General features: G+C 61.2%; 1 protein-coding gene across 9 annotated transcripts in view; it reads left to right on the top strand.

The window, feature by feature from the left end:
• Positions 1-15559, top strand: part of BEGAIN (brain enriched guanylate kinase associated) — a 46674-nt gene that overhangs the window by 22054 nt on the left and 9061 nt on the right. For 4 of the 9 annotated variants that reach the window (XM_032839557.1, XM_032839560.1, XM_032839558.1 and 1 more), the window contains exon 3: positions 11829-11918. The exons of 4 other annotated variants lie outside the window; for them this stretch is intronic. In XM_032839557.1, the coding sequence (XP_032695448.1) occupies positions 11829-11918 (90 nt within the window). Of the gene's footprint in view, positions 1-8907; positions 9139-11828; positions 11919-15559 lie in introns of those variants that run through there. One more of the 9 variants, XM_032839555.1, reaches the window with a different exon arrangement.

The raw sequence follows: 15559 nt of genomic DNA on the forward strand, positions 1-15559 counted from the left end.
TTAGAACGGCAGGCGCCCGGGTCAAGAAGATGAATACTGCCGGCCCTCTAGGGGCGCCCCAACACCCCTCCCCATTCCCGGCTCCCTCCGGCTCCCCAGAGGCCTGGCGGGGAGGGGGGGGGCAGGTGGCTGGCGTTTGTGACAATCCATTCTTTGTTTTCTGCATCCTTCTGCCACCTGAGAGCGTCTCTGACTCTCTAACGGACAGAGCCCCTTTTCTTGCCTGGTCTAGAACCTCCCGTCCACGGAGTCTTGTAGCCTGTGTGCCAAAGGCTGGCCTTTTCTCGCCAGAACAGTGTGTTTTCGTGTTGGCGGCGGGGCGGGGTGGCCCGCAGCTGGTGTGAGTGCTGTCCCTTTCTTCTCTGCTGGAGCAGTGGGGTTGGCTTCCTGCCTGGACCCCTGGGGACCGAGCTGCAGGATGGTCCTGCCCAGGTGCTCTGGGGGCCCACAAGCTGCATGGTTCGGGTTCCGCCCCACCCTGGGGCAGAGCTGTAGGGTCAGGAAGAAGGGGTGGGCCACGCTCCTAGTGCAGCCCAGGGTCGTTGGGAGGTCCATGACCTCCCAGCACTTGGCATCGTGGCATCATCTTTGGGGGCGGGGTAGGGGGGACATGGTGCTGTTTCTCAGGGTGGGGGGATGCTAACTGCACTCCCCTGGATTGGTGCTCACTGGGGGTTCCTCTTCTGTAAGTTCTGTGCGTGTTTTCCCACCAGGCTGTCTGACCAGCTTGTGGGTCTTCTTGGGCCAGGTCCTTGTGCCAGTCACCTCCCAGCGGCCACTAGCTTCCCGCCCTTGAAATGGTCCTGTGATGAACAAACTTCTTAACTTTTTAATTCGGTTGAATGTTTTTGGCTTGTCCTGCAGAGTAAAGCTTTTTTGCCCAGGGACACCCCAATGTTCGCGTTGCTGCTCTTTGATGTACTGTGATGACTGATGTTTGCTGTGGTTGTGCCCCTGCCAACGGCCACTCTCCGTGCTGGGGACGCTGTGGGGAAACACCAACCTGGTGTCCTGGACGTAGAGACAGATGACACGTCATGGTGGAAAGGTCCAGTCCCACTGACCTCCTCTCCCATGACTCTCCCCTCTAGCCGCCTGGCCTCCTTGCCATTCCTCAAGCACATTAGACAGGCTCCTGCCCCCGGGCCTTTGCCCAAGCTCTTCCTTTCGACCTGGAATGTTCTTCTCCAGATATCCATATGAGTCCTACCTTCCCTCCTTCCACATCATTTTCAGATGTCAGGGGGACATCTGGTTTCCTGACTGCTCATTCCATTCATAATATCAACCCCCCTCCCTGCCCCCTCTCTGCCTTGATTTTCCCTGCCACCCCAATCTCCAGCTGACTAGTGATTTGCTTTATTTTTTTATCTTGTTTATTACCTGTCTCCCCACTCCCCTGTCCAGAACACCAGTCCACTGCTGACCTCCAGTGTTTAGAACTGGCACTTAGTAGGTATTCAGTAAATGCTTTTGGATGAGGCCACACTGTGGCAAACAGTGTGGAAGGAGGAGTCGGACAGCCACTCCCCACTCTTTACAGTGCTCGAGAGGGAGCCTCTCCCTCACTTGTGCCCTCTACCCGACTCCTTGGGCCCTCAGAGAGTAGTGTTATTTATTATTATTTTTTTATATAATCCCCTGGGAGGCCCTCAGAGCTGCGAGAGCCTCTGGTGGAGGGATTTGGCCTCAACGGGAGGTGGGGGCCCTACTGAGACAAAGAGCAGGGACGGGGGGCCTTCTGGACGGGGGCAGGAGCCGGGAGCAGGTGGGAGAGTGGCACCCGGAGGCAGGTCTTAAAGGTGGGACAACTTCCTCACATGGGGGCTGAGCTCTGACCTTCCCCGGATTCTCCGCCTCCTGCCCTCCCAGCTGTGAAGGATCACAGAGCTGGAGGGCTCCGGGGAAACTGAGGCCAGAAGGGGACTCACCCAGATCTCTGAGGCCAGGAAGGCCACAGCATCCCCAAGCATCAGGACGGTGCCCAGTTGGAAGAGGCCTGTCTGTGTCTGGACCAAATGGTGCAGCCCACCCCCCTGGGGATGCCCATGACACCTGTCCCCTCAGACAAGCAGGCTTCCCATCCTCCCTTCCAATGTCCCCCTCCTCCAGGCCACAGCAGCACCCTCCCTGAAGCCCAGAATTGAGGACACACCTCTGACAGCTCCAGATCCCTGCTGGCCCCCCCAGAAGACCCAAACTCTTGCACGGCACCCGGGCCACTTTTAGTGCATGGCTGCTCCCCTCACTGGTCACTCAGAGGTGGCCTGTCCTGCCTCCCTCCACAGGGACCCCTTCTCCCATCTACGAGTCTCCAGTGCCTTGGCCCTCTGGGTTGTCACTGTTGAATTAATTTGCTCATCGATCACATGCTTGACAAGTATTTATTGAGCACCTATTGTTTGCTACAGGCTGTCATAGGCATGGAGGATATTGCAGTGACCAAAAACTTCCTCTTATTAGGGGAGACAGAAAACTTTTTAAAATAAATATCACAGTGACCAGTGCTGTGGAGACCAAAAATGTCCCCAGAACAGAAGGGCAGTGAGTGTGTTGCAGTTGGGGCAGCCCGGCCTGGGAAGCCCGCCACACACAGGGAGGCGATAGCTGAGTGCAGGCCTGAGCAGGTGATGGGTCACCACAGTTGTGTGGGGAGGGGAGAGCTCCAGGCAGAGGAAACAGCAGGGGCAAGGTACAGAGGAAGGGGATGTCCTGTGAGAAATGGGGACAGGCCCAAGTAGCTGAGCAGAGTGATAAGGAGGCCAGGGAGGTGAGGGGGACCAATGGAGGCTCCCGCTGAGTGGGGACGGCTGAGGGCTGGCGAGCAGAGCCATGGTGGGGTCGGCTCTGTGTGGCGTGAGGGGGCACAGCTGGGAGGTCAGGATGGGGGCAGGGCAGGGACCAGGAGAGTCAAGATGGCAGCTTGGACACCGCCGCCCCCCTCCCCTGCACCGGGCAGTGACCATGGAGGTGGGCGAGAGTTCTGGTGTATTCGGGAGGAGAGCAGACAGCGTCTCCTGATAGGATGGATGTGGGGTGTGAGGGAAGACGAGGCATCCAGGACAACTCCTGGGTGTTGGGCCAGAGCAAAGGATACAGCCATTGTCACCTGCAATGGGGAGAGTTACAGGGGGAGAGCAAGTTTGGGGACACATGGGCTGCTGTCTTACCCATGGGTTTGGGGTTCTCCTGCTGCATACTTGCTCTGGGTAGGCCCCCTGTCCTGGAGGCCATCTGCATTCTCTGGGCAGGGTGAGCACGCAGTAGGTACTCACTGAGGGTTGAAGGACTGGCTGCCAAGTCAAGAAGAGCTTTTCTGGGGACCAGCTACTTGCTGAGGCCCATCTGATGCCTCTAGGATTGCCTTTGGGTTTTCTTCTTCCTTCCCTCCAGACTGCCTACTCTCTGCCTCTTGTCTTCTCCACCCACCGGACAGGCCCAGTCCCTCCCTAAGTGGGGTCCCCAAGGCTCTCTGCCTCACTTCTAAACCTGACCCTAGCGGAGGAAGGTTTATGTGCTAATTCTTACTATGGTGTGAATGACTACCTTGCTTTGACTTCCCCCTTTGGGTTTCCAGGCACTACAAAGAGACCCTCCACCCTGACTATTCTTTCTTCTTCTGCCCTGCCCTTCCAAGTCTCCTATCCTCACAGCACATCTGAGTCCCCACTCGGAAAGCCTCCCTGAGGAAGCACGTGATTAAGAAGGTAGACTCACCTGGCTTTGAATCCCGGCTCTGTCACTTACTGGCTATGTGGCCTTGGACAAATTTATGCACCTCTCTGATTCTCAGTTTCTGCCTCCACAGAGTGGGCATCATAAGAGCACCTACATTAGAAGGTTGTTTCCAAGATTTCATTGTTACCATGGATCTTGGCACGGGGTTAATGGTCTGCCTGTTAACTGCCTGCCCCCACTCCCTGGTGCTGGGGCTGGTGAGCCAGTCAGGGAGCCCACCCCAGGGCAACAGTGAAGAGACCGTCTTGACGGAGTTGCTGATCTGAGATGGGGAAGACAAGATGGCTCTTGGATGAGGGCAGCAGGACGCGAGGCCGGGTCTCCTGGAGTCCTCAGCCCCTCGTCCCACATCCCTCATGGCCAGCAGCGTGACGGTGCTCTGCCAGGGTCCAGTGTCCTGGCAGGAGAGGGTGGGGACCAGGGCTGGGGGACCTGTGGTGATGTCTGCAGGGGCCGTCCTGGGGTGGAGAGGCCATCCTGGGAGAGTAGCCTGTACTAGCCCAGTGCCCTTGAAAGACACCCTTGCCCCTGGCCATGACTCCTCTGTCTGCCGATGGGCAGCACCCCCCACCCAGGGAGGTGAGGATTCAGTGAGGACACGCCAGTGGCACACAGTAGGTCTCGACACACCAGTGGCACACAGTAGGTCTCGCTAGGAGACTGAGTCACTGAATGAGGGTAATCTCAGGAAGCCGTTTCCTGGAGGAGGTCATGGTGGTCACAAGTACCCACAAGTGGGTTTTGAATCTGAGGCCCAGAAAGGCGGCTCTTTCCAGCCCAGTGGTGAAAACCCACCATCATAGCTCCCCTTTTCCTCCAGATGGGGTTTGGCCTCCTGGGGAGTGTCTCTTGCCCTGGAGAGGTGTGTGGGGAGGGGGAGGGGCAGAGGTAGCTGGGGAGGGGAGAGGAGGGCGGGGCCAGCCAGGAGCCCAGAGTGGCAGGGCATGGAGGGAGCGCAGGGTTGGGGCCCTGTGGTGTTGGGGTCACCACTAAGCCTCCCACAGCTCTGATTACCTTCGTGATCCCCGGATTCCAAAAAACAGGCCCTCCCACCGCTCCAGTTACCATGTGCCCGTGTCTGTCTGCAGTGGCTCGCCGGCTGGTGGAGGTACAAATGAGTGAAGCCGTTGTGGGATCCTTGGTGGGCGGCCATGAACCCCATCACCAAAGTATTGAATGGTGGTGCCTTCTCAGCCGAGGGGCTCGAGGGCAGAATTTCAGGTGCTGGGAGGTTAATTTGGGAGCCCCTCATCACCTGTGGGGCCAACCCCATGGTCATTCCATCCATCCGTCTTCCCGTGGGCTCCCCGACTCTGGGTGGAGAGCAGGTCTGGCCTTGGGGCAGGGGAGGGGTCTGGGGCCAAGTGTGCATGGTTGCGCCTTCCAGGCCCCCCAGTCTAGAGTAGGAAACTCATGAAAGAGCAGACGCGCAGTGCCCAGCTGGTTGTTAGGAAAGAGGGGGTTGGGCAGGGGGTGCCCAAGGAGCCCTTACAAAGCCAGGGATTCTGGGGGGGGCTTCTTGAGGGCCCTGTGGCTTGCCTCCCACCGAGGTAGCCTCCTTGGGCTCCCCTTCCTGGCTCAGCCACAGGAGGGACAGCCCCAAGCCACAGCCTGGTGCCCCAAGGGACAGGACCAGACACTTGGCCTGCACTCAGCGCCTTTGGCCTGTGTCTCCCCTGCCAGCACTGAGTTGGCCCTTCCCCCCAGGCCAGGGATCTGGGATGCACCCTGGTCCCCCGCCAGGATGTTCTCACCTTCAGACCTTCAAGAAGGAGACGGAGAAGAAGGCAGTGCTCTCAGGAGGGGGAAGGCTCAGCCCTGCCACCGTGGGCTCCATTGGTCCCAGTAGGCTGAGAATGAGGACAGGCAGCATCCCCACAGAGCAGTGAGGGAAAGGGGCGGTCCTTAGAGGGTCAAGAGAAGGTGGTTTTTGATGTTGGAGAATGCTCTGGAAGAGAGAGAGAGACGCTGGTGGCCAGGGAGCAAGGGGGGAGTCACTGAGCCACACCCAGAGGGGGTCGAGGGCTGCCTGTCAGGCCAGCGGGTGGTGCCAGGTGTCGGGGCAGATGTGGGTAGGTGGCTACACCTGGCCAGGGACATCTGTGTGAGTTCCCTCGGGGCGGCTTTGTTTCCTCAGCGGGGCGGAGGGATGGGGAGGCTGAGCAGGGAGTAGAAGGTGTGAAGTCGCTTTTCAGGCAGGTGGGAGAGGGGACGAGCTGGGAATGTGAGACGATTCCAGGTCATTCCGTCAGATGAGCACAAAGCGAGTCCCAACAGGCAGCTTTGTGGCTTCCTTTGTCCATGGAGAGGCGGCCTTCACCAGGCTGGGGTTTGGTCCCAGCGCTCCTGCGATGAAGGAAGAGGCAGGGAGGGGATGTGGAGCCTTGTGCATGGGGACCAGATGGGTGATGGAGGGAGGGGTGTCCCCAGTGTGAGCTGGAAAGAGAGCAGGGTGTCGGAAGTGGGATCGCTGAAGGCAGCCAGCACTGGGGAAGGCCAGCGGGGCATCCCCACGGGCGTGGGAGCTGGGCTGGGTGCCCCTCCCGCCCGTGGGGTGCCATCCCTCAGCCACGTCACCCCCACCCCCAGTCATCATTGAAGCAAGAGTTTTGCGTTGCCACGCGCCAGCCACATGCTGGGGACCCACGTTGTCTGCCACTGATGGCCGCCTCTTTAGGGCCCAGAGTCCTCAGCCTTCTCCCAATGGGCCTTTCCTGAAAGGGTACTGGGAGCTCAGCTGAAATCAGGGCTGCCCAGAGGCCGTGGCCTCCTGCAGTGCCTGGCTGCCAGCCTCTGCCATGTGCCTGGTCCGGCACCAGGCTCTAGGACCCTGAGGAGGAGGCACAGACAAGGCCCCTGTACCCAGACAGTGCCCCCTATATTGTAAGACTGGGACCAGGATAGCATGTGACCCAGCTGGAGGTCTGGGAGGGCTTCCTGGACGAGGTGAACCCAAGAACCAACAAGCTGGGAAGGGGTGTGCTGAGCAGGAGGGGCAGCATGTGCAAAGGCTCGGGGTAACTTGCAGCCACTCTGTCCACGTGCCCAGGTCACCCTGCCATGTCCCAGCCCTGGGCACCTCCTGGGTCTCTCCAGCCTCCGAGGGCTCATTAGGTCACAGGGACCCCAGCGCTTGGCACATGGTTCTGCCTTGCAGAGAGAGGGGGACGCAGGTGCTGGGCTGCGGCCACCTGATAAGGTGAGGAGGGCTGAAGCGAGAGGGGGCAGTGGAACAGCCACGTCACCAGGGGCCGTGGGGAGGGCAGGGATGACGCTCCCACTGGGTGACCTTAGCGGGCCAGGAGAGAGTAGGACCCGGGCAGGTGTTGAGTTCAAGGACTTCCTACGTCCCCTAGCTTGAGCTGGTGAACCCTCCTGGCTGTGGGCCCCTAGGTCAGCCCCGGGACAGTCCCCTGTCCTGGGGTACACGCATGGGCACACATGCATCTGCACACATGCACGTGACCTTCCCCAGGACCTTTGCCAACAGCTCAGTGACGGCGGTGACAGCCTGGTGTGGGGTCCCCATCTCCATGCCCCCGGCGCTGCTGGTGCCCTTGCTACAGGGGCCAGCTGAGGGCTATTGGGGAGCTCCGGGTGGGCATGTCTGAGGCCCAGAGCCGTGCTGCCGGGGGCCCCGAACTCCTTTCCTCTGGGGAGAAGCTCCAGGACCCAACAGGAAGCTGGATGGTACGTCCTGTGGGGCTCCAGGCCCACACGTCTGCCCTGGACCCTGCTTGGGTCACCTCTCCTCTTGGGCTCCAGGCCCCGCCTCCATCAGACTGACCACAGGCAGCCCTCGCAGGCCCTCACAGGAGGGACGGCAGCGCCCCGCGAGCACGTGTGCCTGGGAGATGGTTGGAAGAAAACTATGGAGCACGGCAGTTTGCATTAAAACCTGTCATCTCAATGTCAGGGGAAGAGCAGTTGACCTGGCATTGAATCCATGTGACCTCAGAGGGACCCCACTCCTTGATTGCCACGAACCTCAGTTTCCCCATCTATAAAATAGGTGCAATGCACACCTCCCTGTTGGGGCAGTCTGAGACTAGACAAGCAGCTTTACACACGTGCCTGGGGCAGGTGGGCCCTCGGAAGGTTCTGGAGATATTGGTTGGCCATTCACGCCCATCTGCCCCTCAGGAGAGATCCAGCCAGGGTGGGCTCCCCAGAGGAACAGAGAAAAGACTCTTCTGGGGCCAGCAGGAAAGTGGGGATCGCTGAACGAGGCACAGGCTGGGACACACTACAGAGCTCGGAGGCGGGAGAGGGGACACTAAGGTCCTGAAGGGATTGTCTCTGGCTCCTCCTGGGAATCCCGGGTCCAGTGGGACATCCTGCGGGCTGCGCTGGGTGCTAGGGACAGCTGGCAAATAAGGAGGGCGAGTCCCCCAGGCCGGCCAGGGAGACAGAGTGGGGAGGGCAGGCTGTGCCAGGGGCCTGGGGCTTGAGGGAGAGGAGGGGTAGGCCCGGAAAAAAGCTGGGGGCGCATGTCCCTGGCCGACCCTGTGGTGGGAAGGAAGGGGCTCCAGCCAGGCTGAGCGAGGGGGCCGGCACGGGGAGGGGAGAGCCCCCCTGAGCCTGGGGTTTTTGCTTGGGTTGGGCGCAGGTGGGGGGATTTTGACCAGAGGTGGCCCATGGTGTGGCTGCGTTTCCTGGCATGCCATTTGGCTGCTGGGGGGCAGATCGGGATGCAGGGGGCGTGGGGGGCTGCGGGGTTCCCTGTGCTCGAGACCTGTGAGCAGCGGCTGATCCCTGCCCGGTGCCGGCTGCCCCAGCCAGGGTGTTGGGGGACCCCGGGTGTGGAGGAGTTAACCCGGAGCAGGAGGGAGTGCGTGCAATCCAGGCAGAGGAGACATGGGGACAAAGTCACCAAGATGAGAAGCCGCCTGCAGCACATGAGCAGTGACAAGCAGTTTAGGGCTGCTGGAGCGTGACTGCTGGGTGGGGCCCGAGCTCCGCGAGCCGGAAGACAGGCTGTCCTGGGAGGGGGGGTTGGGGGAGGCGCCGCCGGGACACTGGGGCCCTGAGGCTCCTTCAGCCAACTTTGCGCGATCCGTTGGCCTCCGCCCCGCCGCCGCACCTCATCCCCAGAAAGACTTCGGCCCTCCAGGTGCACCTGACCCAGTAACCTTGTCAACCCCACGGAGCAGGGGAGGATTTTCTCCCCGCACCCCAGGGCTCCCGGAAGTCACACGCCCTTCCTCCCCATGCCCAGCATGGCACCTGGTGCCATAGACATCAAGGGGAACAGAGAGGGCAAATGGCCCGGGCCCGGGCCCCAGGAGGCCTGAGTGATGGAGGAAGGGCATCAGGAGGTAGTCACAGTCTGATGGGGACAGAGGAGGAAAGAGAGGGAACTTTCAGAGAGCAGGAACCAAGGAAGGCTTCCCGGAAGAGGTAACATTTGAACAGAGCCTCGCAAGAAAAAAGAGGCTCTGGGGACTGAGAGAATCAAGGACCACTGCCTTGATGGTGGGTGTGAGTGTGGCCACATTTGTGGGATCAGCAGGAATAGAGAGGGCCGGGGTCCTTTCCTGCAGGGAGAGGAGGAAGGGGGCCTGGTGTGTGGGGGCGGGGTCTCAGGCCAGGCTAGGTGTGGCTGTAAGCCCCTTCCTCCTCTCCCTCCATCCTGGACTAGTCAGGGGCAGCCACACTGGCCGCAGCCACCTGTATGATGGGGAGATGAGGTAGGAGAAGCGCCAGCCCTCCCTGTGTCCCTTTCTCTGCCTCCATCCCCTCGGACCCCCAGCCCTCTGAGCTGGCCAGGCTGATCTCCCTACCAGCTCCCTGAGCAGGCAGACATCCTGCCTCTCCCAGCTGCCCCGCTAGGGTCCAGGGTGCCTCCCAGGACCATCTGGAGGCCCATACGGTCAGGTAGCCACTGTGCCCCACCTGAGGACACCCATGTCCCTGAGGGGAGCCCGGGGTCGCCGAGGCCCCAGGAATGCAGGGCGGGCCAGCTTCTGCAGCCTGGGCCAGCCTCTGTCCATCGGTCCACCCAGTGGTCACCAGGCCCTTCAGCCAGCATGGGTGGGAAGGAGGCCCTGCGTGCCGAGTGGGGGGTGACACTGTGACGGGTCCTCCCCAGGGCCATGGCTCTGCCATGCCAGCCCCCACTGGGGCAGCCACTGGCCCTGGTGGCAGTAGGCATGGCCAGGAGAGCCCAGTGGGAGGCTGTTAATCCCTCGTCTGCTGTCTCTCCGCTGACACACTTAGGCAGGCCTGGGGGCAGGGAGGTTCTCCCTCCCTGCTCCTGTCCTCTGGCACAGATGCTCCGGGAGTGGGTGGCGGCCTCAGGAGAGGTCAGCAGATGTGGGTCTCATCTCCTCACCCTGGCTGGCTGTGTGATCATGGGAGAGTTGCTTAGCCTCTCTGGATGCCCGATTTCTCATCTCTAGGATGGCGGGGGGGCACTCCCAGCCTCAGGCTGGGAATGAGCCTTTGTGTCAGAATAAGACTGGGTCGTCAGCAAAAAAAAAAAAAAAAAAAAAAAAAAAAAAAAAAAATGCTGTGTGTGACCAGAAGCAGTGTCTGGGTCAAATCACAGCCGTGCCCCCTACTCGCTGGGCCTCCAGGCAAGCCCTGCCTCTTCCCTGGGCCTCAGTTTCCCCATAGACCCCAGCCTCCCACTACTCTTCTGAAAATTCACCTGCCAGGAGCCCCCTTGCGGAGAGGCCCTTTGGAGGCAGGACTGTTTAAGGGCTGGGAGGGACTCCCACAGACTGGGCTGTGGGGCAGACTGGCGGCTTCCGGATGTTCCGGGCACAGGCCTGTCCTGCCCCTGCTCTGTTCACTCAGCAGCATTGGGGTCATTGGCCAAGGGTGGACACTGGGGCTGGAATTTCAAAGTCCTGTCCACCTGGAGACCCAGCCAGGGCCCTGCCCACCGCCCCTCCTCCACAGGGTGCTGGGGTCCCAGCTCAAGAGACCAGGGTCAAGGGCAGCCCATCTTACAGGTGGGGACACGGGGGGAGCTTCCGGAAGTGGCGACCAGTGAGCAGGACACAGCCAAGGGGCTGAGAGCTTCCCTACTTCCCCCTTGACCTGTCAAGTCAGCCCTTGAAGTCTTTTTTCAGAGGGGGAGTGCAAAATTTGATCCTTAGTAAATTTTTTTTCTGGTTTCTCATCACTATAGGAAATGTGACAAATCTAGGGAAGTATAGAAGAAAATTTTCAAATTACTTAGAACCCCTCCACCCACCACCCACTCACACTTGTCCCCTGCTTCACTCTTGGCCGGTGTCGATATACGGACCTTCTGAGATGGGATTATAGTGCTCTCTCCACACCCGGGTCTCTCAGCGGTTTTCGGAAGCCTGATTTTCGGAAGCCTGATTTTCGGAAGCCTGATTTCCGGGGCTGCAGCCTCTCATCAGATCTCTGCTCTGGTTCCGGGCCGGCGAGGCCACAGAGCATCCCTGAAGAGACTGCGGGGGACTGTGGTGGGGGGGAGCACTCCGAAGTGGACTTGGCTGGGGTGTCGATCAGTGTCCTGGTGACCCTGCATGGTGGCACCAAAGCAGGGCAGGGCAGACCTGGGCCCCCTCCCACATCCCTCTGACCCATCCAGCTCCCCTGCAGCCCACCCACTGCCCAGCCCACACAGGCCACAGAGTTGGGTGAGGGGTCTCAGGGAGGGTGTAGTGGGCTCTGCCCTGGACCCCTAACTTCTGCCAGGTTCTCAGCCCCCAGGACACCCCTCCCCTGCGTGAGCCCATCACAGCCTCCCAGCGTAGGTGGGGCCTGGTGTCAGGCTGTCCCTCCACGCTCCTTGTCTCCTGGGCTCTCCACCTGAAGGGTCCTGCCAGGTGGGACCTTGCCAGCATGACTCTTCTCCGAAGCTGAGACCACGAGGTAGGCCTGCCGGTGGTGGGACGCAGTGCCACCGCTGGGCCCAGGCAGCCACGGCAGGGAGGAGCCATGGCTGGGCCCCCCACTCCGGTTCCCGCACCCGCGCTCTGACACCTTGCTAAGGAGTTCTGCTGTCCGGTGGGGGGCGGGTTCCACGCCTCCCTCTCTCTGTGCCCGTGGTGGGCCCGGGCGGCCCCCACCCCCTCTCTGAGCAGCTCTGTCCTCTTCGCCCACAGGCTGCGAAGCCCCTGGGTGCCCTCGTGCGTCGGGCAGCCCCGTGTCCTGCAGGGCCGACTGGCCAGGTCCTCGCCCTCGCTCTGGGACAGGTAACATGCCTGCTGTCTCCCCGGTTCCTTGGTGTCTCTGCGTCTGTCCCCAGACATCCCTCCCGTGTCTGCGTCAACTCGCCGGAGACAGATGGGGAAGGGCCACAAGCTCATCCCCACCACACCTTCCTGTGCCATCCATCTCAGAGACAAGGCCCACGAGGCCCCCACAGCCCGCACCCCCTGGCCCCAGCCGAGCACTCTGTCCTGGGGCTCAAGCCTTCCCCGAGTGTCCAGGGAGGGCTCCTGGGGGAAAGCAGGGTGAGAGGTGCTGCCCCGGGATGAGGCCTGCACTCATGCACATCGTTCTTCCCTGGGAGGCGGGAACACGCTTCCAGGGGCTTCTCATGGGCCAGGGAGGGACTGGAAAACACCCCCTCCCCCACAGGCACCCCATCAGGTTAGGTGCACGTCCTGATGAATTCACCAAGACACAGGGCAAAGCGAGGTGACTTCACCAGGCTGCAGGCCGAGTGCCTGGCTGGGGGCGTGGCTCTTACCTGAAGGCCTGGCTCTGGCTGGTCTGGTCACAAAAGACTCTCGCGCCCTCCCTGTGTTTCCGTTAAGGGGCTGTTTCCAGATGTCATAGCCTCCTAAGTCAACTCCTTGCTCAGGGGGAAGCAGACGCCCCAGTCCCCGAGCGATCCCCCCAGATTCCCAGGAGCCTGGAAGCCCCAGGTCCACACGGTGCTTGCCTCTGGCATCATGAGCTGGGGCAGTGCACAGACGGCACAACTACCCTAGCAGCACGTGGGTGGGTGCCTGCACCCCTGCTTTACAGATCTGGAGACAGAGGCCAAGGTCAGGCAGGGTTCAGGTCGATGCTCAGGGAGGTGGGGGAGCGCTGGTGGCAACAGGGACACCACCCAGGCAACTGTGGACCCAACCCAGCACGAGCCTTGGACCTTCCTGGACCAGGCCAAGGAGGGGATGTGTCCAAAGCTTCAGCATAGCTGGTCATCGAGACTCGGTGACCGGCTGTGATAGGCAAAGGGCGAGGAGGGGTCACCACAGCTTCTCGGAGGCTGACTGGGGACTGAGGGTGGCTGTGCCCTTCTCAGGGGTGGGGACCACCGAGGGCAGGGCGGGGGCAGCACTGAGGCATGGAGTGTCAGGTGCCTGTAGGCGGTGGATGTCTGGATTGGGGGGGACCAGAGAGAGGCCTGTGCTGGAGATGGAGGCATGGGGCGGGGGGCTCCCTGTGTGGCGGGCAGGGAGGAAATTGAGCCTGAGATGTTCAGGGAGGAGCTGGGTGCAAACAGGGCCTTGATGATCACCCGGGCAAAGCCGAGGGGTCTGCAGACTGGACAGAGTCCAATGGCAGAGATGGGGAGAGACAGGGTGGGCTCCAACAGCGGGCCTGGGCATCTGCTGTGACTGAGGGCTCAGAGGTGTGTCTGGGGGCGACGAGGGGTGGGAGTCAGGGGCTGGGGACTCTATGGTCTCAGGCCTGGCCAGGGTGGGGCTTGGAGATGGGTGGGAGTAGTGTGTGAGGGTTGGTGGGACAGAGCCACCCCAGTACGTCTGGAAGGCCACTGGGTGCCATGAGACTCAGACGGGCCAGCTCGGTGAAGCGGTCCTCTGGTGAGGGGGAGGCCTTGACCAGGTGCCCACCTTCCAACCCTGTCGTGCGCTTGTCTCACCGTGGAAACTTCCCTCCAGATGGTGGGTTCCACCAGGTGGGGGCTGTGCTGGCCCTTCCCACGGCTGCTGGGAGCCAGGAACGGGGTGGGGCGAGGTCGGAGAGGAAGGAAAGATGGTCTGGGATGGGTGGGACCTGTGGCCGGGTCACAGCAGGGCTGTGCAGTCTGCATGATGGCGGGGTCCGTGCTGGGGCTGCAGGTGGGTTGCTGTGGTTGGGAGGGAAGGTCACTGGCTGTGGGTGGCAGGGCGTGGCCACTCAGGTGGCCGCACAAGTGTTTGGATGATGCTGTCATCTCTTCCCGAGGGGGCAGACCCCACCTGTACCTTGTGACAGAGGGCTGTGGGTGGGCCCACAGCTCCCCCAGGGCAACTGACTTCAGAGGCTTCTGCCCTACCCCCTCCGCCAACACTGTGCTTGCAGGGGGTGGGGCTGGCATGGGAGAGTCCCTCAGATGCTAAGAAGCTTCCCACTGGGCAGAAAAGCTGGGGGCTGAGGACCATCTGGGATCTGTAGCTGAAGGGTGGGGCAGTCCAGCATGCTGCCTGGGGGAGGCAGCCAGACCTGCGTGGGCAGCTGTGGGCACTGTGCTGCGGGGCTCTCCTGGATTAATGCTGTGCATTTCCCTTGGAGTCTGACCCCTGTGGGGACCTGCCCCACCCTTCTCTGAGGTTCTCGAAACATAGGCAACTTTTTACTTTTATTTATTTAAAAGAATACAGACGTGGGCAGGAATCCAGGAGTATGTGATGGAGATCAGCTGGGTGTGCGCCCGTGGTAACATGAGTGGCTTACACGCTGGGCCAGAGGCTGAAGGAGACTGCCTGCTCCCTGATCCCCTCACTCGGGTTTGGGTATCGGAAGTCCTGAGAACACGGGCTCTTCTTGCTCAAGCTCCCACAACACCTCTGGGCAGAGTCAGAGTTCCCAAGCCGAGTTCCCAAGCCCTGCCTCCTGCCAGTTTGCAGCGTGACACCTGCGGACTCCCCTCCACTCCCTTTTTGCTGGGCCCACAGCAAACACGCCAGAAATGATTATTCAAAACGGTATTGGCTCCAGATTGTCCCCTGGGGGTGCACACTTGTTCCAGCAAACAGTGGGCCTGCTTGCCTCCCCGCCCCTCTGACCTGGGCACCTCTCTGGGCAGAACTGTTCTCAGAACCAAGGCTTTGTGTCCACAGGGCAAGATGGGGGCAGTCCACTCTTCCCAGGAGAAAGCTGAGGCCTGAAATGATAGCGGGCAGCCTGGGGTCCCATGGCAGTGGGGGCCAGCGGCAAGTCAGTGTGACAGCAGCGGCCCCGCGCACCCCGTGATGCCAGGCTGGAGTTCAGCTGTGGGCCGCACGGCCCTGGTGGGCTTCATTGGCCCTGGAGCCGGGCCAGGGGGGCCTGAACAGAGCTGGAATCGCAGCTCCACTCATGCCAGACACCCAGCAGACACACTTGGTGCCAGGCACCAGCCGGCCAACCTGGCCGAGCGCTCAGCCTGAAAGGGGAACGTGCATGAGTCTGTGTGTGTTTCGGAGTCTCTCCGGATTTCGTTCCTGTGCGGTGTAGCTCCCCACTGCCCCGGGGCCACCATAGTGTGTGGCCACCAGCCTTGCCCCTCTTGCCTTTTGCCTGACTCTAGAATGGAGCACATGCTGTCAGTAGGCCATTAGCCCGTGTCTCTGTTTTCTGGGCTGGGGGCCCAGCGTCCTGGCATGCTAGAGGAGGCTGCCATCTGTGGAGAAAACGGAGCCTCAAGAGCTGGGGATGGGGCTCTGGAAGGCTTCTTGGAGGAAGGGGTCCCGAGCAGAGGAGGGCTGTGCAGAATTTCCGAAGCGGTGTGCAGCTAGCTGACCACTGCGGCAGAGGCTGCCTGGGCATGGGGCACACAGCCCCTCTGTTTGGGGAGGACAAGACGGCTGGCCCTGAACTTCCCCACCCCGGTGGAAGGGCCCAAGGGTGAGGCCCCTGCAAGCTGTGCCAGCTAGAGCCGGCTCTGAGTCGGAGAGCC

Source organism: Lontra canadensis, unplaced genomic scaffold (genome assembly GCF_010015895.1).
Source record: "Lontra canadensis isolate GAN:19392208 unplaced genomic scaffold, GSC_riverotter_1.0 scaffold108, whole genome shotgun sequence".
NCBI lineage: Eukaryota > Metazoa > Chordata > Mammalia > Carnivora > Mustelidae > Lontra > Lontra canadensis.